Source organism: Syngnathus scovelli, chromosome 1, assembly GCF_024217435.2.
Source record: "Syngnathus scovelli strain Florida chromosome 1, RoL_Ssco_1.2, whole genome shotgun sequence".
Lineage (NCBI taxonomy): Eukaryota > Metazoa > Chordata > Actinopteri > Syngnathiformes > Syngnathidae > Syngnathus > Syngnathus scovelli.
Genome location: NC_090847.1, coordinates 1,945,859 through 1,969,336, shown reverse-complemented (window position 1 = coordinate 1,969,336; position 23,478 = coordinate 1,945,859). Strand labels below are relative to the sequence as shown.

Below are 23,478 nucleotides of genomic sequence, written 5' to 3'. Positions count from 1 at the left end.
CCTGCGCTCCCGCACCACCAGACTCGCCAACAGCTTCTTTCTCCAGGCTGTTAGGGCCCCGAACTCGCTACCCCCTTCTGCGTAGAGTGCGGCACTGTTGCGCTATTTTCGGGAATGTCTGCTGTACGCTCCTTTTTTTTCTGCTCCTCTTATTTATTTATTTATTGTTGTGTTATTTATTCATTATTTATTCAGCACGCTTTTGTTGTACTTGTTTACTTGTTTGTCTGTTGTGAGCCATGTCTTGTCACCGTGGGATAGGGGGGAACGAAATTTCTGTTTCTTTGGAGAAATTGACAATAAAGCTGACTTTGACTTTACTTTGACTTTGAACAACTGAAGCGGTTCATCAAGCAAGAATGGGAAAGAATTCCACATGAGAAGCTAAGAGAATTAGTCTCCTCTCTTCCAAAATGTTTATTGAGTGTTATTAAAAGGAAAGGTGATGCAACAAAGTGGCAAACGTGCCCTTTCCCAACTTCCAGTGCACGTGTTGCAGCCATGAAATTCCAAGTTAATTATTAGAAAAATAAGGCGTTCCCAGGCCAGCCGAGAGAAACTCTCTCCAGCGCGTCCTGGATCGTTCCTGGGTTCTCCTGCCGGTGGGACATGCCCAGTCTTCCAATCCAGAGGCACGGTCCCTGATGTCCACGCAATGAGGCGTGTCAGCCAGGACAGCCCTGCAACTTTCAGAGTTTCCAGGCCCTGTTTCCACAATGTGTGAGCGTGTCGGTGGAGTTGAGAAGGTCTTCAAAGTATTCTCCCCACCGACTTACGCCACCCGGAGTTGAGGTCAGCACACCGTTTCTACTGTACACAGTGTTAACGATGTACTGCTCCCCCCTTGAAATCCCGGATAGTGGCCCAGAAGCCATCCGGAAGTCATTCTCCATGGCCTCGCCAAACTATTCCCACGCCCAGGTTTTTGCCTCAGCAACCGCTTGGCCATCCGATACATGGCGGCTGCCTCCGGAGTCCCCCACGCCAAATTGGCCTGATAGAACTCCTTCAGCTTGACAGCATTCCTTACCGCTGGTGTGCACCAGCGGGTTCGGGGGTTGCTGCCATGACAGGCACCGACCACCTTATGGCCACAGATCCGGTCAGCCGCCTTATCGATGGAGGTGCGGAACATGATCCACTCAAACTCAATGTCCCCCGCTTTCCCCGGGATGTTGGAAAAGCTCTGCCCGAGGTGGGGGTTGAAGCTCTTTCTGACATGGGATTCTGCCAGACATTCCCAGCAGACTCTCACAGTACATTCGGGTCTACCAGGTCGGACCGGCATCTTCCCTTTTACCCCCACCATTGGAGCCAACCCACCACCAGGTGGTGATCAGTTGACAGCTCCGCCCCTCTCTTCACCCGAGTGTCCAAAACATGCGGCCGCAAAACCGATGACACGACTACAAAGTCGATCATTGAACTGCGGCCGAGGGTGTTGTTTGCAGACGCTTGCCTTTGAGCCCCACCTCCAGGGAATAGCACCATGTGTTCTCATTTTGAAGTAAAAAGTGAAGTAAAAAAGTGAAAATAAAAATGGAATAGCACCAGGTGATCTAAAAAATTCTATACTTCACTTTTTTCAAACATTGTAATGCATTTAAATGTTGTGTGTTAATTTTCCAGAAGTTTATTACATAAAAACCGCTAAGACTAATAAAGCTTATTATGCAGGTTGACTGCAAAAACGTTCAAAGTTATTAGGTGATTACCTCATCTAACTTTAATTTGGAAAATTTCTTATTCACAGCTACTTTGAGTATTACATGAGTCTCTCTCTCTCTCTCTCTCTCTCTCTCTCTCCCTCCATAGCCTTAGTAATGTACACAAATAGTATGAGTGTGACATGGACAGCACGGATCCAAATCTGCTTCACCCTCTGTAAGCTGGTTGCTATCAGCACAATCGTAGCTCCTGGAGTGTACCAGTTCTTCAAAGGTAAAACAAGTTTGATCTTTTACTATCTATCTATCTATCTATCTATCTATCTATCTATCTATCTATCTATCTATCTATCTATCTATCTATCTATCTGTCGTCCGTCCGTCCGTCCGTCCGTCCGCCTGCCTGTCAATATACAGTAATCCCTCGTTTATCGCGGATAATTGGCTCAAAGACCATCCGCGATAGATGAAAATCTGCGATGCAGAGAAAATATATTGTTACAATATCCATAAAAGACTTTTATGAATTTTTATTCTATTTTTAAACACTATTGTATCTTAAATGCTTTTTTTGTATTTTTAAACACTTTTGGAAGCATTTTAAAGTCAAACTGATTTTAATATAAAATTCTTCGTTATTTTAATAATTAGGAAAATAAAGAAAATAAACAAGAGTAAATATATTGCTACAATATCCGCAAAATAATTTTATGATCCTTTATTGTAGTTTTATACACTTTATTGTATTTTAAACACTTTGTTTGTATTTTGAAACACTTTTTTAAATTTTTTAAAGTCAAACTGACTTGCAAAAACATTCTTATTTATTTAAGTAAATACGAGTAAATATATTGTTACAATAATACGCACAATACTTTTATTAACCTTTTTTGAATTGTAAACATGTCTGGCTCCTCTCTGTTCTTGTGTGCTAGTCAACTGACGCGCCCCGGCGGCCCAGCGCGAGCGCGTCCGCACAAGACTTTTATAAATTTATTTTTAAACACTTTATTGTATTTTTAAACATTTTAACATTTTAAAGTGTACATACATGTTTCATGTCTCCGCTCCGCCCTTGCGATGCTGACCAGCTAACGCACCCCGGCAACCCAGCTCGAGGGCATCCTCACATCGCTCAGAGGCACGCCCTGCGTTTAGTGCTCATTGTCGGCCACTGTCTAAAATCCTGGACAGCAGTGTTTTTTTCCTACGTGTGCGGGTACACTCACTGCCGTTGTCCCGACTGTTTCTGCACGGCGGTGCATTTTTTTCCTTCTTGCGCAGCTGTGTCACGTTTCCGATTTTGCCCTGCTAGCCTATGGCATCCATGCTAGACCTACTGCGATCAAGCCAGCCGTCTCTCGTTTTCTCGTGGTCAAACCAGACACTCTTTAAAAACAACTGTGCCCTTATTTCAGGCGGTAAAAGAGAGCGAAGGAAAAGTAGAGCAGTGCGATATGCCGTAAAAGAGAGCAAATGGAAAGCATAGCAGTGCAATAGCATGTAAAGACGGCTATCAAAATAAAAGCTTTAAATTCCCAATATACCTCACCATAAGCCAGTGCTTCTCAATTATTTTCTGTGATGACCCCCCCTAAGGAGAAGAAAACATTTTGCGCCCCCCCATGTTATTAACATTAAAGTAAACAAAATAAAAATACAATAGAAAGATCCACTTACAATAAAAAATAACTATTAATAACATTGTTTTTTTAGTCTGTAACAGAACAGATTCAATGTGCATCACTTTGCCTGAAATTAAAAATAAATTACAATTATTTAAGCTATAAACATTCAGGTGTCCCACTGCACTTTTTATTGCCGGCTCTGTGCTGTGAGTGCGTATGTTGCGTGCGCTCTACACTGCAGAGCGAATACTCTTCCAGTGATACCGCCACTCCCACCTACTGCAGTGGATGTCTAATTACCCTTTAATCTAGTACAGCCATGTTCCCTGGTGTCACACGCGCCCCTCTTGGTATCGCCCCACTATTTGAGAAGCACTGCCATAAGCGAAGGAAAAGAAAAGCAGTACGATACGCCGTTAAAGAGAGCAAATGGAAAGCATAGCAGTGCAATGGCATGTAAAGACATCCGGTTGATAAAATAAAAGGTTTAAATTCCCAATATACCTCACCATGTTGTAGTTTTGTCATCTTTCAAATTAAAAACGTGGAATTGACAACTACGTTTAAAATAGTCTCAGCCTGGAGTGAGAAAGCATAGCAGTCCGAAAGCGTGTAAAGACATCCGGTTTTCAAAATAAAATATATCAATTTGTAATATGCCTCACCATGTTTTATGTTTGTCAAAATGAAAAATGTGTTGTTGACATGTACATTCAAAACAGCCTCAGCAATGTAATTGGTCCACATGACCTCGGAGCTCTTGAGCAAAAACACTAATATTTACAGTCATAAATTCATTTAAAAATGAATGCTAATGTTTACAGTAATCACATTTATTAAAAAATATCTAAAACATTGGAATGAAAATCTAAGAGGTGTACCTCAAACAACCCATGTAGGAATATCACCCTGCAATGTTTTGGGTCAAAAGGTCACATGACCAGGACCTAATGCTAATATTGGGAAGTAATAAATTCACTAAAAATAATTGAAGCATTGGAATGAAAATCTAAGAAGTGTATCTCAACCAGCCCACGTGGGAGTGTCATCTCTCAAAATCTGGGGTCAAAAGGTCAAACGACCGAGGAGCTATTGAGCTAAAATGCTAATATTAAGAAGTAATAAATTCACTATAAATAATTGAAGCACTGGAATGAAAATCTAAGAGGTGTATCTCAAAACCTTCCTAGCACTAAAATCCTTCCTTCCTTGCGCCCCTCGTTAAAAAAAAAAAACAATTTCAATTCACACAGATGTTTTTAATAGAACATGAGAAAGTGAAAATTGCATTTCGCAATTGCACAACTTTACTATTGCAATCACAACAGAAAACCCTTTTTAAAGTGTACAAAGATGATGGGACAATTTTGAACCATATCAGTGTGTATAGACCAGACATCGACAAACTACGGCCCGCGGGCCACGGGGCCGTTTAATCCGGCCCGCCAAACCTGAATAAACTGTATTATTAAAATTTTTGGGGGGTTATTTTCCCTGCAATGACTGCGTTTCCCCAGTAGATGGGTGTCAGGTTTATTCTCTGACTGAATATCTGTATAAAAGAAAAGGATCAGCAGACAAAACAAGTGAGGCAGAATATTGAGTTTTTCTCGCGAGGAGTGCATCCAGATTTACAGCAATCTGACTACACTAAAAATCTGTTTGCACTCTTTGCTCTTTTTATTTGGAAAGCCCTACCCACAATGTGAGACTAGCCCCTAAGGAGGTGGGGAGAAGGCGTGGACTTTGTCTCATTAGAGAAGAAACGAGATTGATGTGAACCAAGAAGTCACAGACAAGATGTCATGAGAAACAAAACGAATGAATGCTATGTGAAACAAGAAGACACAGACAAGATGCCACGAGAAAAGAATGCAAGGACAAAGTGCCATGTGCAGACATCAACAGAATAGTTTGAGCTATCAACAACACTTTCTTGGATCCCAGAGGTATGGAAGGTCAGGAAGTCCCAGACAGCATCGTTCTACGTGTTGTTTTTCACATTCCGTCTGGACGTCTGCAAGGCGAAGCAGCAAGCATTCTGTGCAATAATCTTATTAAAAAGTACTCATTAGAGAACGCATGATAACATATATATAGAATTTATCTAACAATTCCCCAAGGGGCAGTGACATTAATCATGGACCCACACCATGGAGTAGCTAGGGCGCCGAGCTTCTCACCGGTACCAGGTAATCTAATGCATGTGAAATCACCCTTAGCTACATCGGAAGAAAAAAGGGGTTTACGTTTTGTCATAGAGGCAACAGGGTAAACCTTATCCCATTTAAAACAATCATGAGTGGGTGAAATGGATGAGTTTAACATTAAAACAACAGCACACCTAGGAACTACAATCGCAGGTATGATTTTCAAAAGAGGTCTTGGACCCATACACGCAATGCAACTGGTGTTAGCCATCTTTGCGGCTTGCTCAACCATAAGAAGCCAATTGTTGGTTTTACCGCTTATTCCCGTGGAGGCTAAAAAACAGCTGTCTACATCAGTGAGGAGCACACTTGTGATTTTTGCTCCTGCTGACAGGGTGTAATTATTTATAACGGGACGGTCTGCGGTCGACATTGTTTTGTTAATGCAAAAGCAATAGGAAAGTGAGGATCAATTCCAGAGGACCAAGCCCACAGCTGAAAACCCCAACAGGAAGTGTTAAACAAGGTAGCATTTGGAGGACGAATTTGACCATCAGGGAGTGTAAGAGTCAAAAGGAGGCTTGTGCCCTGATTCTTCAAAGTTACCCGTCTAGCAAAGAACACAGCCTCTTCACTGGAACCAGAGGGCCAATAATCTCGCGTTTGTGTGGCAACAAGGGTGCCCCAGTCGGTGCTAACCGGGTGGCCAGTTAAATACCACCAATATCCGAGCCATTCACCCCCAGTAGTGGGGTGACCATTTCGAAAACCTTTCAAACTTTTCAAAGGTAAAATAATGGAAGAAGACGTACTAGGAGCCACAGCAAACATCAATGAATTATTGTAACTCCAGGACAGAAGCCATGGCACGCAAGTTGGTACGCGGACGGTTTCTGGAGTACAAACAACATGATGTCTAGCAATTCTTCCCCATGAGCCATATTGATTAGAATCAGTGTTGGTAGTTGTCTGAGAGAGGAATGTTCGAGGCTCATGGTACTCTACCAATAAAATAACCCCCGAAAAAAACAACAATAACACAAACCAGCAAAGACAACCAAAAGCGCATGGTAGACTTTGCACAGGCTACGGCCCGATTAAAGCACTGTACAAATGACTCTCTAATGCCCATGTTTTAGATCTCCTCAGAGTCAACACCCTGAGCTTCGGGTTGGTGTCTTGGAATACTCTTCTGCTAGCTTTCGTGTCAACCCTGGATCTTGGCACCAGGATCAGGCACTATTACCAGACTTTGCTCACCTTCCTTACTTAGGTTGGGTCTGCGGAGATCACCTTTTTACAATGAGATAAATGAATCCACGTGTTGCGTTCGGCTATTTTCAAAGCATTAGGTGTCGTGAGTAGTACCAAAAAGGGACCTTCCCACTTGGGTGAATGCCAATTCTTCCTCTTGATACTCTTGATCAAAACCCAGTCTCCCGGTACACCTTTGGGGTCTTCCTGCGGAGAAATGGGTTCATCATCAGTGTTATTGATTTGATTCTTTTGACGTTCCAACATTTTTCTCATGTAATCAGCTAGTGTGGCTTCCTCGGGGACCTCCCATGTGTTCTTGAACTGAGGAAGCCTATAAGGTCTTCCAAACATAGTTTCATAGGGAGTTAGCCCTGTTGTACTTGTAATATTTATGTACATTTTGACCAGGTCTAGGGACTGAGTCCATGGTCGTTTGGTTTTTTCCATACATTTCTTTAATCAGTTTTTTATAGTCGCGTTAGACCTCTCAACAAGGCCTGCCGACTGTGGATGGTAGGAACAATGGTTCTTTAAGTTTATGTGGAACATTCACCCAATGTTATGCAGTATTTGATTCACAAAATGTGGACCATTGTCGCTGTAAACTTTTTCTGGAATACCGTACCTTGGAATGATGTCTTTGCATAAGGATTTTGCCACTGTGAGTGCATCAGCATGTTTGGTGGGAAATGTTTCTACCCGTTTAGAAAACACATCTACTATGACTAAACAATATTCCTTCCCTTCACATTTATTTAATTGTATGTAATCCATGTGTATTATCTGAAATGGATACAAGGGAGTCGGGAACTTCCCTCTCCGAGGTCTTAAGTTTCCTTGTGGGTTATGTTTAGCACAGATCAAACACGCTCTGCAAAAGTGTTGTGAAAAAGCTGCAAACCCGTATGTTGTATAAATAGCTTCAACTTGTTTCACCATACCCCCCGTCGAGACATGGGTGACCCCATGACTCGAAATAGCAGCCCATTTGAACAAGTTACGAGGCAAGACAGGTTTGCTCAAAGGTCACACAAAAAGGCCATCAGTGTTTTTAGTTGCACCCCGTTTTTCCCAAGAGAGTCGTTCGTGGGAGGGGCTCTGGGACTGCATGTCAAGCAACACATCAGGGGAGATGTGTGACATCGAATCATGATCAGTGAGGGACGAGAGGACATGGAGCAGGCCTTCTGCAGCGGCCTTAGCGGATTTGTCAGCAAAAGCATTACCAAGAGAGACAGGATCAGAGCTTGCAGTGTGAGCAGCAGATTTGCAAACGGCCACCTTTAAAGGTAGCTGGACAGCGTCCAAAAGTTGAGTTAATAATGCGGAATGAGTGACGGGCTTCCCCGTAGAAGTTACCATGCCACGGTTGCTCCACTGCTGAGCAAAAACTTGCACTGTAGCAAAAACATACTGACTATCAGTCTAGAAAGTGACGGATTTGTGTGCAAACAATTTGCATGCCCCAGTCAAAGCAATGAGCTCAGCGGCCTGTGCTGACATATAGGATAGCAGATTAGCAGCCTCCAAAACCTAGTCAGCAGTAACAATGGCATACCTAGTAAGGGTCACACCAAATTCATTTTTCTTAGAAGACCCATCAACAAAAAACACATGACCATCTGGCAGAGGCGTATCTCCCAAATCAGGCCAAGCCCTTGCAAACTGTTGAGCAGCATCGATACAATCATGGAATTCACCGTCGTCAGAGTGAGAGTGGCAGGATTGTGTGTCGTGCATCTTTCAACGGTCAGGTGCGGCTGAGACAGCAACGTAGCCATGCAAGAAAGATGACGTGCAGGCGACAGAAAGTTCATATTAGTCTGTAGCAGAAGAGCCGAGACAGCATGAGGAACTTTCAGCGTCAAAGGATGAAACAACACAACACCAGCACTGCTCTCCACAGCCATGGAGGCCGCCATCACGGCCCTCACACATGGTGGGAGAGCACATGCAACACTGTCCAGTTTAGAGGAATAAAAAGCATTAGGTCGCAACTTTGAGCCATGTGATTGGAGCAAAACAGAGGTCATGACCTTTGCAGTCAACAGTTTGGACAAATGCCTTATCATAGTTGGGTAAGGCCAGAGTGGAGCTGGAGACCAAAGTCTGTTTGATCAAAACAAAAGCATCCTCAGCTTCAGGAGTCCATTTTAGGTGAGTGGACATCGAGATGTTTTCCAAATACATCAATTTGGACAGAGGAGCAACAATTTGGGCATAATCAGGTATCCAGCTTCTACAATAACCTGTGAGACCCAAAAAAGACATCATTTGTTTCTTCGTGAGTGGTTTAGGAGCTTGCAAAATAGAGGTTTTCCTGCTCTCAACTATAGTTCGACCTTGGGAACTTAGATTGTGGCCTAAATATTTAATTTCAGTGGACCACAGTTGAAGCTTGTTCTTGCTGACCTTGTGGCCTTCACTTGCCAAGTGATGCAACACTGCAAGTGTGTCTTTCTGGCAAGAGGCAAAGTCAGGAGATGCTATTAAAATGTCATCAACATAGAGCAGGATTTGACTTCCCATTGGCGGCACAAATTTAGCCATGCTGGCTGCCATCACCTGCGAGTAAATTGTTGGGCTTTCACAATACCCTTGTGGTAACCTTGTAAAGGTGTACCTCGAGCCAGCATATGTAAATGCAAACTAAAACTGACTCTCTTCTGCAATAGGGACAGAGAAAAAAGCATTGCTAATGTCAATCACTGTAAAGATTTTCGCATCAGGTGTCAATGAATTCAACAAGGTATGCGGGTCAGGGACACAAGGTGCTCTCTGAATAACAGCATTGTTTACAGCCTGCAAGTCTTGCACCATTCTCCACCCCACAGAAGGGGTGCCTTCTTTACAGGGAAAATTGGAGTATTGCAAGGAGAATCCGGGCAAGGAACAATGACACCTGCTTTTAACAAATCAGAAATAACAGGTGCGATTCCCTGTAAGGCATCAGGTTTTAAAGGATACTGCCTCACACAAGGGCGGTATTCAGTTCTAGGTCTTATGACAACAGGAAGAGCACCTTTCACTAAACCAACGTCAGAAGGACCCGCAGACCAAAGATGACTTGGGACCTCAGCGAGGATGTGCTCGTCATTGGACGTCAACACAAAATCTCAAAATGAAAGTGTTTGTTCAACACCAGGATCAGCGTGGATTCCACTAATAAATGACAAGTCTTGAGTCATATTTTGTTTAAAGAGCTTGGTGGAAGGACTATAAAAGGAGTCAGGATTAACCTGAGTCCAGTCAGAAGCTGCCAAGACATCACCAGCCATAAATCCCAAACTTTGCCACGTTGCAGTGTGAGGTCTGTAGAGAGATGTGGAGCGGAGTGGGAGACACGTGCAACCTCCGAACAGCAGGGGGAGCCGTTTGTATGACTACACAAGCACGGCTTTCACCATCATGCAGAAGGAAAGATGTCGTCAAAGAGGCAGGTGTAGCAGCCTCAAGCATGTTCTCGTAGTCGTGATCAGGACCAGGTGTGTCTTTATGCCACATGGTTATGTGTAGTTTATTGGCTTCCATAGCCTGTTCAGGACAGTGCAAAAGGGTGGCCACACGGGCCAAAAGAGGGGAACCAAATTCCACCACTTCTGCGTCAGCCAAATCCAATGAATAAAAATAGTAGCAGTGAAATTGACCAAAAACCTGCACTTGGTGTCGCCTTTTGACAACAATTCGATCGTTAAGAGACACAAGGGAAAGCCCAAGGGCAGTGAGAGCATCTCTACCTCGCAAGTTAATAGGGCAACTGGGCATCAGCAATATGGGAATGCAACAACTTCCCCCTTCTGGGTCCCGTATCCAAACTGGTCGAGACTGGGGAACTGGGGTTGCCAGCCCATTTGCTGCTCTCACCCAAAAAGATGTACCATTTTCTTGCACATCTGCAGGTATGTGACGACATGTGGTCACACATACCCCTGAGTCACACAAAAAAGTTATTGGAGTCCCGTTCACCATTAGGGTTATCACGGGCTTCTCAATATTGTTCGTCAACAAATCTTGAATGTTCACATCTACAGCAATAGGGGGAGCTGTTGGCAAGGCAGTTGTTTCAACAGTATTTTGACCATCGGCTGGTCATAAGGGGGGGTTTACTCTCGCCCCCATGATTACCCGGGCAGTTTCTTGCTATATGGCCTTTTTTCCCACATGACCAGCAAATAGGAGGTTCAGCATTGTACCGTTTTGACTGACCTCAGGCAGGCTGGCCATTTGTTTCATAATTGGGATAACCACGACTGTACCCCCCGCCACCTTTACCACGGAATTTGTTACGACCACGCCCCCCTAGGCGTGCTTCGAAGGTCCTATTCTGATAGAACACTTCAGACTGCTCTCCTTTAACTAAAAAAATGGTGCCTGTTTTCCCTTTCTCTTTTGCTCTTTTTGAATTGACAACTTTTTCGGCGTGTATAGCATGATCAATGAACTGTGGCAAGGTAGACGTCGGGAAAGTGATCATATGGTTTGTGATCCAGCTTTGGATCGCTGGTCGCGAATTTGCATGTAGAGCATTTTTAAGTTGTTGCTCATAGACATCAGATCCATGCTCCAAGCCACTATTGGCTTTGAACACTTTTTCTAGTCTGTGTCTAAAGTCTTCAAACAACTCATCTTCTTTTTGTTTGGTTTGGCCAATGTCTGTGTAATTTGCTCTACGTTCAAATTTATTTTTATCCTGCCCAATAGTTGGTCAATTTCTGTTTGTAATGGCACCCCGTGACATTCCAATGGACGGCCCTGAAAATCAAAAGGATTCTAGGTGACTTTAACGCTTGCCCAATGTTTGGTTAAGGTTGCCATGAAAACCTTCATTGCCTCTCAAATTATAGGAAGCAACAAGTTGTCTAATATCGATACAGTATTGATCAACATCTTCAGTGGGCAACGCTACACCCTCAATTGCTGATTTTACATCAGCTTGGGTCCATGTTCTGTATACTAAAATTGTGGGTTCTCCATCATCATGAGGATTGGCCACTTGAATCATCGGGTATGCGTCAGCCGAGGGACCCAACCTCGCACGGCTCCGCGTCACCATACCGCGAGCAGAATCACTATATTCAGGAGGGTGGTCTGTGCTTGGTAATTTGGGGTACAGAGACTTTATAATTCGATCATTTTTCTCATCATCATCATTCATCACATTGTCAGCTTTGGTTCTCAAGCGAGCCCGCGACACTGTCTCATCATCTTCCTGTCTGTGCAACAGCAAGGTCTCTATCTTTTCTTCGTCTTCCGTATCTTTCAATGTTCCTCTCATCTGCCCACATTTTCTCTTCTAAGCTTCCAATTCCCATTTTACTATTAGATAATATCCGTCTTTATTCTTCTTTGCGCCACATTTAGCATCAATTGATTGCTTTAGGTTATTCAACAAATTCGATTTCAGCTGACCATCAAATTTGTAATCGGTTATCCATTTATCAAGATATTTTATATTTTCGGGGTTGACCCCTTCCATCAATTTCCAATCTTTGCATTTTAATTCATGTCGGGGTAGCGGCCTTTGTTTGCTATTTGATTTTCCCATGGTTTATTTTTCTAAATTTCGGAGTTGGCAATTCGAATGACACCTACAGTGTCCTAAAGCCAACTTTATTCACAGGACAGTGGTTAAATGTTCGATGTGTGGTGAGTCTCCTTTCACCTTCCCGGAGGAAGCGGAGAGTCCTTGCATCTGCGTCCACACAAAGCCACTGTTTACAATCCTGTGTGTTTATATAGAGGAGAGCTCTAATGAGATCACTCTCAGTCAAACCATACACACACACAATGCGCACTTTTATCGTCTCACAGGCAAGCAGGGGAGTCCGCGCTCCCGGAAAAGTTTCTGCGGAATTTAACTGCTCTCGGTTACCTGTACCTTATTCGAAAAACAGAGGAGTCCGCCCTCCCGTGGATTTTAACAAACTCAAGTTAGGAGGCCCCACGATACCTCAGCGGAATTTAACTGTTTCTAATTGCACTTGATAGGGTCCAGAATTGTCAAGGTTTTAAGTGACCTCTTGTCACAGCACATTCATTCTTTTTAACAGACTCAACATTCATACTCACAGTCTGCCGGTTCTTTTCCTCGGATGATCTCGTCAACCATTCCGGTGTCCAGCCGACTTGATCGAGACAGCCCCGTGAAAAGGGTTTCTTTATATGCCTTGGCCAAGGACTTGTCCTGTGTCGAAGAAGTCAGCCGAACGCCTTCCGGTCTGAAGAGATCCCGGACGAGCCCCCAATTTCTGTCAGGTTTATTCTCTGACTGAATATCTGTATAAAAGAAAAGGATCAGCAGACAAAACAAGTGAGGCAGAATATTGAGTTTTTCTCGCGAGGAGTGCATCCAGATTTACAGCAATCTGACTACACTAAAAATCTGTTTGCACTCTTCGCTCTTTTTATTTGGAATGCCCTACCCACAATGTGAGACTAGCCCCTAAGGAGGTGGGGAGAAGGCGTGGACTTTGTCTCATTAGAGAAGAAACGAGATTGATGTGAACCAAGAAGTCACAGACAAGATGTCATGAGAAACAAAACGAATGAATGCTATGTGAAACAAGAAGGCACAGACAAGATGCCACGAGAAAAGAATGCAAGGACAAAGTGCCATGTGCAGACATCAACAGAATAGTTTGAGCTATCAACAACTTTCTTGGATCCCAGAGGTATGGAAGGTCAGGAAGTCCCAGACAGCATCGTTCGACGTGTTGTTTTTCACATTCCGTCTGGACGTCTGCAAGGCGAAGCAGCAAGCATTCTGTGCAATAATCTTAATAAAAAGTACTCAGTAGAGAACGCATGATAACATATATATGCAATTTATCTAACAATGGGGAAACGCCCGCCCGCCCGCCCACGCATTTTCTACCGGAAACCGTGTCAGAAAGCTTGGTGCACACTCACAAGTGCGTGTACGTACTCAGAAGTACGGCCACGGCGCACTCCGCGCTCTATTTCTATCAGTGCAGAATTTAGAGCGTAGGCTGTGACGTCAGCATTCTCGTAATTCGCGCGCTGAGCTTTCAGATAGTTTTACGCTAAAGCCACCCACAAACCTTCCCCTGGAATCTTTCCATTAAAATGAGTGGCCCAAGGAAAAGAAAGGGGGACTGAGTGACGTGTTTAAAAAAGAGTGGACAATTTGGCTCGACCTACGCGACGTGACGTTCATCCAAATGAACATCAACCCGTCACAGATCTAGGTTAACGGACCAACACCTTGGCTCTATCCTAAGATTTGCCACAACAAATTTTGCTCCGGACTATGATGCACTAGCAAAAAAAGGGAGACCAACACTGTTCTCACTGAAAATGAGAGTTTCTCAAGTTTGTTGTAAAAAAAAAAAAAACATTTTGAATATAATTTGTATAAATACCAGGGATTGAAACTCGCGACCATTCTCATTTTCAAACAATGCAGGATGCTCAAGGACATTGATGCACCACCTGTTTGCGACTAATCTTAACTTTTAAAGTTCTTAAGGCCGACCTTAAGGAAGTATTTCCTGTTTCCTCACCTCTCTCACCAGGTGTTTGTGAGTTAAAGCTCTGCTCTGATTTTCAGATATTCGTTACTGCATTGCCGTTCTTTATTACTTTATTTAGGTGTATTCTTTCACTGATTATTCAAGATGATGTATTTGGTCAAAATGTTTGCCGTTTGATGTGATTTCGCCTCATAAGATAAACATCTTTCATAAATCTGACCTACAGGCGCTGTAATGATGGAAACTGTTATTCATAATAACAGTGTCGTATTTAATGAGAATTGTTAGGGTTTTCCAGGTTATCTTTATCGTAGGATTATGTTGGAATGTAGACTATAATGATTAACCAATCTTGTCTTGCTCTCACAACGCAGTAAAATAAAGTGGTTGCTTCCTCTGCTTGATTGACCAGCTGCAGAGGAAGCAATCAAAGTTGTTCTGTTTCCCACAACATCGTAAAACACCCCCCTGCTCTGATCTTACCAGAGGCCGGGGGTTCACCAAACCTGTCCACTCTCACCCCCACTCTGTTCCTCCTAATAAATATGCCCTTGCAGGAAAGAGGGTTTCAGACTTCATTCCTTGAGCGAGTGAACTCTCCACCTGCAGGGGTCTAAAAGGACTTGCTTGTCTCCTGTGTGGTTCTTGCAAAATAAGTTGGAGTGAGCAAATCTCTAACAAGAATCACTGATAGTAATTTTTTGGTGAAATATATTTTTTAATGCTGTTAATAAATGAATTTGTTTTCAAAAAGCTGTTATTAAATATCAGTACTTTACTGCCTACTAAAGGCCAAAACCTTGTATGCAATGACCTTTACATGTCCTTTATATTACCTCACACAAACACTACATCCATCTGCTCCTGGTTCGGTCCCCCGGTCAAAATTTAGAACCCAATTCGGCCCGCAAGTCAAAACGTTTGCCCACCCCTGCTCTAAGCAAACCTGACTATTGATTATGATTGTGTTTAATCTGTAAAAGACATTCAGACAGTCAAAAAGTTTGCCTGGTATAGACTATACATACAATTATCAGAGAACGGCAATAATTTATAAAAACTAAGAATGATGTCTTTGACCTTTTTCTGTCCCTCATTTATTTGGCACTTGACAAGCACAACACTTGATAGTTTTCCCATCCCCCAACACTGTCACTCACCTCAGAGTTGAAGAGGAGACTAAACCAGGTTCACGTAACCTGGTTGTAACGTTATAGCTTTGTATCACCCAAGGGACGCAATTCAGAAAATATGCAGGATTTTTAGGCCTGCATTTATAATACCGTATTGGCCCAAATATTAGACGACCCTGATTATAAGACGACCCCCTCTTTTTCAAGACTCAAGTTTGAAAAAAGCCTTTTTGACTCCATCCATCCATTTTCTGAACCGCTTAGTCCCCACGGGGGTCGCGGGTGTGCTGGAGCCTATCCCAGCCATCATCGGGCAGTAGGCGGGGGACACCCTGAAGAGGTTGCCAGCCAATTGCAGGGCACACAAACAACCATTTGCACTCGCACTCACACCTCGGGACAATTTGGAGTGCTCAATCGGCCTACCAAACGTGTTTTTGGGATGTGGGAGGGAACCGGAGTGCCCGGAGAAGGGAGTGGGAAGTTGTGGATTAGGTAGGCAAAAGATGAACAGTTGAAAGTTGGAATGGGTTGAATCGGTTGAACAATGTAGAAATTAGAGTAGAAAAACGGAATCTTGGAGAATTTCGTTGTTTTAAATTTGAAAGTTTGGAATTTTTGGTAAGTGGGAAGTTGTGGAATAGGTAGGCAAAAGATGAACAGTTGAAAGTTGGAATGAGTTGAATCTGTTGAAAAATGTAGAAATTAGAGTAGAAAAACAAAATTTTGGAGAATTTGGTTGAATTCCAAATTTGAAAATTTTGTATGTTGGAAGTTGTGGAATAGGTAGATAAAAGATAAACAGTTGAAAGTTGGAATGGGTTGAATCGGTTGAAAAACGTAGAAGTCAGAGTAGAAAAACGAAATTTTGGAGTATTTGGTTGAATTTCAAATTTGAAAATTTGGAATTTTGGTAGGTGAGAAGTTGTGGAAAAGGCAGGCAAAAGATGAACACTTGAAAGTTGGAATGGGTTGAATCGGTTGAAAAAGGTATAAATTAGAGGTGAAAAACGAAATTTCGTAAAATTTTGTCGAAATTTTAAACGTGAAAACGTGAAATTTTTGAATTTGGCAATTTAAAAATGTCGACAATCATTCCGAATGTGGTTTGAATGTGCTGAATGAGGTGAATTTAAAAGTGGAATGACGTAAAAGTGAAATGTCGAATCTGCCATTGAGAAAGAATAGGGAAAAATCTGTCGTGAATTCGCGACTTTTGCGAAATCTGAAAATTTTCGGAACGAGAAAAAATGGAAGCGCTCACCTCGTGAATATTTGGAATACGTCAAAAGTGGAATGGAGTGAATCGGATGAATTATGTGGAAGAAGAAGCGGGACAAAAAATCAATCACTTCTTGGGGAATGATGCCGAATGATGTTGAAATGAGTTGAATTTCTTGAGAAATGTGGAAAATAGAAGTGTAATACTAAATTTTGGAGAATTTGGTTGAATTTCAAATTTGAAAGTTTGGAATTTTTGGTAAGTGGGAGGTTGTGGAATAGGTAGGCAAAAGATGAACAGTTGAAAGTTGGAACGGGTTGAAACGGTTAAAAAATGTAGAAGTTAGAGCAAATCTTGAATCCCCATAGAGAATGAATGGGAATTAAAAGAAAAAGCAATTGCGCCAAAATGTTTTGAAATTTGGAACAAAAGGAAAAAAACGGCTTCAGGAGGTTCAGTTCTGGGGTTAAAATGTTGAAACTGGTTTAATCGGACAAAAATTGCCACTTTCGGTTTGATTTGGGTAACTTCCGGTTTGATAAGAGGCACTTCCGGTCCAGCTGAGGTCACTTCCGGTTTATTTGGGGTCACTTCCGGTTTAAAAAGGTCACTTCCTGTTTGATTTGGGGTCACTTCCGGTTTACCTGAGGTCACTTCCTGTTTACCTAAGGTTACTTCCGGTTTGATATGGGGCACTTCCGGTTCATTCAGGGTTCATTGGGGGCACTTCAGGGTCAATCCAAGATGTCCGCCACACTGGAAGTGGGGATGAAGGAGGTGAATATGGTAAGCATAAGGTAAACAAACTAAATAAAGTTGGAATGGGTTGAATCGGTTGAAAAATGTGGAAAAAAGAGTAGAAAAACGAAATTGTAGAGAATTTTTGGTAAGTGGAAAGTTCTGGAATAGGCAGGCAAAAGATGAACAGTTGAATGTTGGAACGGGTTGAATCGGTTAAAAAATTTAGAAGTGAGAGCAAATGTTGAATCTCCATAGAGAATGAATGGGAATTAAAAGAAAAAGGAATTGCGCAGAAATATTTTGAAATTTGGAACAAAACGAAAAAAAAACAGCTTCAGGAGGTTCACTTTTGGGGTTAAAATGTTGAAACGGCTTCAATCGGACAAAAAATGCAAAAGTTAGCGACTAATGTAGCTATTTGGGGCAGTTATTGTAGAAAAAAGGTCACTTCCGGGGTGATTTGGGTCACTTCCGGTCTATTTGGGTCACTTCCGGTTTGATTAGAGGCACTTCCAGTCTAGCTGAGGTCACTTCCGGTTTATTTGGGGTCACTTCCTGTTTAAAAAGGTCACTTCCGGTTTGATTTGGGGTCACTTCCGGTTTACCTGTGGTCACTTCCGGTTTATTTGGGGTCACTTCTGGTTTGATTTGGGTCACTTCCGGTCTATTTGGGTCACTTCCGGTTTGAATAGAGGCACTTCCGGTCTAGCTGAGGTCACTTCCGGTTTAAAAAGGTCACTTCCGGTTTGATATGGGGTCACTTCCGGTTTACCTGAGGTCACTTCATGTTTACCTAAGGTCACTTCCGAATTGATTTGGGGCACTTCTGGTTCATTTTAGTTTCATTGGGAGCACTTCAGGGTCAATCCAAGACGGCCGCCACACTGGAAGTGGGGGTCAAGGGTTGAATTGTGTAAGCATAGTGGAAGTGGGGGTGAAGGGGTGAATATGTTAAGGATGAGGTGACCAAAGTGAATAGAGTTGGAATGGGTTGAATCGGTTGAAAAATGTAGAAATTAGAGTGGAAAAACGAAATTTTGTAGAATTTGGTGTGAATTTCAAAATTGAAAATTTGGAAATTTTGGTAAGTGGGGAGGTGTGGAATAGGTAGGAAAAAGATGAACAGTTGAAAGTTGGAATGGGTTGAATCGGTCAAAAATTGTAGAAATTAGAGGTGAAAAACGGAATTTTGTGAAATTTTGTCGAAATTTTTAACGTGAAAACGTGAAATTTTTGAATTTGGGAATTTTGGGAATGTCGAGAATCATTCGGAATGTGGTTTGAATGTGCTGAATGAGGTGAATTTAAAAGGGGAATGACGTAAAAGTGAAATGTCGAATCTGCCATTGAGAATGAATGGGGAAGAATTTGTCGTAAATTCGCGAATTTTGCGAAATCGGAAAATTTTCGGAACGAGAAAAATGGAAGCGCTCATCTCGTGAATATTTGGAATACGTCAAAAGTGGAACGGAGTGAATCGGATGAACTATGTGGAAGAAGAAGCGGGACAAAAAAGTGTGGAGAATAAAATAGAATAACTAGAAAATGCAATTTCTGGAGAAATTGCGTGTGAAGGCGAAGACTTTGAATCACTTCTTGGGGAATGATGCCGAATGATGTTGAAATGAGTTGAATTTCTTGAGAAATGTGGAAAATAGAAGTGTAATACTAAATTTTTGAGAATATGGTTGAATTTCAAATTTGATTTTTGGAATTTTTGGTAAGTGGAAAGTTGTGGAATAGGCAGGCAAAGGATGAACAGTTGAATGTTGGAACGGGTTGAATCGGTTAAAAAATGTAGAAGTGAGAGCAAATGTTGAATCCCCATAGAGAATGAATGGGAATTAAAAGAAAAAGCAATTGCGCCAAAATATTTTGAAATTTGGAACAAAACGTAAAAAAACAGCTTCAGGAGGTTCACTTTTGGGGTTAAAATGTTGAAACGGGTTCAATCGGACAAAAAATGCAAAAGTTAGCGCCTAATGTAGCTATTTATGGCAGTTAATGTTGAAATAAGTTCACTTCCGGGTTGATTTGGGTCACTTCCGGTCCATTTGGGTCACTTCCGGTCTGATTAAAGGCACTTCCGGTCCAGCTGAGGTCACTTCCGGTTTATTTGGGGTCACTTCCGGTTTAAAAATGTCACTTCCGGTTGAAAAAGGTCACTTCCGGTTTGATTTGGGGTCACTTCCGGTTTACCTGAGGTCACTTCCTGTTTACCTAAGGTCACTTCCGGTTTGATTTGGGCCACTTCCGGTTCATTCTAGGTTCATTGGGAGCACTTCAGGGTCAATCCAAGATGGCCGCCACACTGGAAGTGGGGGTCAAGGGTTGAATTTTGTAAGCATAGTGGAAGTGGGGGTGAAGGGGGTGAATATGGTAAGGATGAGGTGACCAAAGTGAATAAAGTTGGAATGGGTTGAATCGGTTGAAAAATGTAGAAATTAGAGTAGAAAAACCAAATTTTGTAGAATTTGGTTGAATTTCAAAATTGAAAATTTGGAAATTTTGGTAAGTGGGAAGGTGTGGAATAGGTAGGCAAAAGATGAACAGTTGAAAGTTGGAATGGGTTGAATCGGTTGAAAAACGTAGAAGTTAGAGTAGAAAAACGAAATTTTGGAGAATTCGGTTGAATTTCAAATTTGAAATTTTGGAATTTTTGATAGGTGAGAAGTTGTGGAATAGGCAGGCAAAAGATGAACAGTTGAAAGTTGGAATGGGTTGAATCGGTTGAAAAATGTAGAAATTAGAGTAGAAAAACGAAATTACGAAGAATTTGGTTGAATTTCAAATTTGAAAATTTGGAATTTTTTTGTAAGTGGGAAGTTGTGGAATAGGTAGGCAAAAGATGAACAGTTGGAAGTTGGAACGGGTTGAATCGGTCGAAAAATGTAGAAATTAGAGGTGAAAAACGAAATTTCGTGAAATTTTGTCGGACTTTTTAACGTGAAAACGTGAAATTTTTGAATTTGGGAATTTTGGGAATGTCGAGAATCATTCCGAATGTGGTTTGAATGTGCTGAATGAGGTGAATTTAAAAGGGGAATGACGTAAAAGTGAAATGTCGAATCTGCCATTGAGAATGAATGGGGAAAAATTTGTCGTAAATTCGCGGATTTTGCGAAATCGGAAAATTTTCGGAACGAGAAAAATGGAAGCGCTCATCTCGTGAATATTTGGAATACGTCAAAAGTGGAACGGAGTGAATCGGATGAATTATGTGGAAGAAGAAGCGGGACAAAAAAGTGTGGAGAATAAAATATAATAATAATAATAATAATAATAATAATAGAGAATGGTGTAGAATAACATATGTGTGAAGGCCATCGCCTTCACACAACTAGAAATTGCAATTTCTGGAGAAATTGCGTGTGAAGGCGAAGACTTTGAATCACTTCTTGGGGAATGATGGCGAATGTTGAAATGAGTTGAATTTCTTGAGAAATGTGGAAAATAGAAGTGTAATACTAAATTTTGGAGAATTTGGTTGAATCTCAAATTTGAAAGTTTGGGATTTTTGGTAAGTGGGAGGTTGTGGAATAGGTAGGCAAAAGATGAACAGTTGAAAGTTGGAACAGGTTGAAACGGTTAAAAAATGTAGAAGTTAGAGCAAATCTTGAATCCCCATAGAGAATGAATGGGAAAGAAAAAGCAATTGCGCCAAAATTTTTTTGAAATTTGGAACAAAAGGAAGAAAACGGCTTCAGGAGGTTCACTTTTGGGGTTAAAATGTTGAAATGGGTTCAATCGGACAAAAAATGCAAAAGTTAGCGACTAATGTAGCTATTTAGGGCAGTTAATGTTGAAATAAGGTCGATTCCGGGGTGATTTGGGTCACTTCCGGTCTATTTGGGTCACTTCCGGTTTCATTAGAGGCACTTCCGGTCTAGCAGAGGTCACTTCCGGTTTATTTGGGGTCACTTCCGGTTTAAAAAGGTCACTTCCGGTTTAAAAAGGTCACTTCCGGTTTGATTTGGGGTCACTTCCGGTTTACCTGAGGTCACTTCCGGTTCATTTGGGGTCAATTCCGGTTTGATTTGGGGCACTTCCAGTTCATTCCGGGTTCATTGGGGCACTTCAGGGTCAATCCAAGATGGCCGCCACTCTGGAAGTGGGGGTCAAGGGTTGAATTGTGGAAGTGGGGGTGAAGGGGGTGAATATGGTAAGCATAAGGTGAACAAAGTGAATAAAGTTGGAATGGGTTGAATCGGTTGAAAAATGTAGAAATTAGAAGGGAAAAACTAAATTTTGGGAAAATTTGGTGTGAATTTCAAAATTGAAAATTTGGAAATTTTGCTAAGTGGGAAGGTGTGGAATAGGTAGGCAAAAGATGAACAGTTGAAAGTTGGAACGAGTTGAATCGGTGGAAAAATGTAGAAACTAGAAGTGAAAAACTAAATTTTGTGAAATTTTGCAAAATTTTGTGCAAATTTTAAAAGTGAAAACGTGAAATTTTTGAATTTGGCAAGTTTGGGAATGTCCCCAATGTGATTTGAATGTGTTGAAATAAGTGAATTTCAAACTGGAACAACAAAAATGTGAAATGTTGAATCTGCCATTAAGAATGAATGGGGAAAAAAATGCCACAAAATCGTGAATTTTGTGAAAACGGAAAATTTTTCGAACAAAAAAAATGTAAGCAGCCGTGTCATGAATATTTGGAATAAGTGAAAAGTGGAACGGAGTGAATCGGTTGAAGTATGTGGAAGGAGTTAAGCGTCAAAAAAGTGAGCGGAATAAGTAGAATAATAATAATAATAACTAGAATTTGCAATTCCTGAAGAAATTGCGTGTGAAGGTGAAGAGGTTGAATAAATACTTGGGGAATGTTGCAGAATGATGTTGAAAAGAGTTGAATCGGTTGAAAAATGTAGAAATTACAAGGGAAAAAGGAAATTTGGGAAAATTGGGTGTGAATTTCAAAATTGAAAATTTGGAATTTTGGGTAAGTGGGAAGTTGTGGAATAGGTAGGAAAATGATGAACAGTTGAAAGGTGGAATGGGTTGAATAAGTTGAAAATGTAGAAATTAGAGTAGAAAAACAAAATTGTAGAGAATTTTTGGTAAGTGGGAAGTTGTGGAATAGGAAGGCAAAAGAGGAACAGTTGAAAGTTGGAACGAGTTGAATCGGTTAAAAAATGTAGAAGTTAGAGCAAATCTTGAATCCTAATAGAGAATGAATGGGAATTAAAAGAAAAAAAAATTGCACCAAAAGTTTCTGAAATTTGGAACAAAAGGAAAGAAATGGCTTCAGGAGGTTCACTTTTGGGGTTAAAATGTTGAAATGGGTTTAATCGGGCAAAATTTGCTAAAGTTAGCGCAAATGTAGGTATTTAGGGCACTTAATGTTGAAATATGGTCATTTCCGGTTTGATTTGGGTCACTTCCGGTTTGATTAGAGGCACTTCCGGTCCAACTGAGGTCACTTCCGGTTTATTTGGGGTCACTTCCGGTTGAAAAAGGTCACTTCCGGTTGAAAAAGGTCACTTCCGGTTTGATTTGGGGTCACTTCCGGTTTGATTTGGGGTCACTTCCGGTTTACCTGAGGTCACTTCCGGTTCATTTGGGGTCAATTCCGGTTTGATTTGGGGCACTTCCAGTTCATTCCGGGTTCATTGGGGCACTTCAGGGTCAATCCAAGATGGCCGCCACTCTGGAAGTGGGGGTCAAGGGTTGAATTGTGGAAGTGGGGGTGAAGGGGGTGAATATGGTAAGCATAAGGTGAACAAAGTGAATAAAGTTGGAATGGGTTGAATCGGTTGAAAAATGTAGAAATTAGAAGGGAAAAACTAAATTTTGGGAAAATTTGGTGTGAATTTCAAAATTGAAAATTTGGAAATTTTGCTAAGTGGGAAGGTGTGGAATAGGTAGGCAAAAGATGAACAGTTGAAAGTTGGAACGAGTTGAATCGGTGGAAAAATGTAGAAACTAGAAGTGAAAAACTAAATTTTGTGAAATTTTGCAAAATTTTGTGCAAATTTTAAAAGTGAAAACGTGAAATTTTTGAATTTGGCAAGTTTGGGAATGTCCCCAATGTGATTTGAATGTGTTGAAATAAGTGAATTTCAAACTGGAACAACAAAAATGTGAAATGTTGAATCTGCCATTAAGAATGAATGGGGAAAAAAATGCCACAAAATCGTGAATTTTGTGAAAACGGAAAATTTTTCGAACAAAAAAAATGTAA

The 23,478-nt window shown here is 41.5% G+C and overlaps 1 protein-coding gene and 1 long non-coding RNA gene across 7 annotated transcripts in view; both read left to right on the top strand.

Annotated features, from left to right (window-relative positions):
* Window positions 1-23,478, top strand: part of slc7a11 (solute carrier family 7 member 11) — a 246,158-nt gene that overhangs the window by 87,933 nt on the left and 134,747 nt on the right. For 5 of the 6 annotated variants that reach the window (XM_068651937.1, XM_068651935.1, XM_068651936.1 and 2 more), the window contains exon 4: window positions 1,816-1,941. The exons of the other annotated variant lie outside the window; for it this stretch is intronic. In XM_068651937.1, coding sequence (XP_068508038.1) covers window positions 1,816-1,941 — 126 coding nt within the window. The remainder of the gene's footprint in view (window positions 1-1,815; window positions 1,942-23,478) is intronic. 6 annotated transcript variants of the gene reach the window in all.
* Window positions 1,950-22,412, top strand: LOC137840637 (uncharacterized). The gene is made up of 2 exons (XR_011087458.1): window positions 1,950-18,866; window positions 20,669-22,412. It is a non-coding gene; the product is annotated as an uncharacterized lncRNA (long non-coding RNA).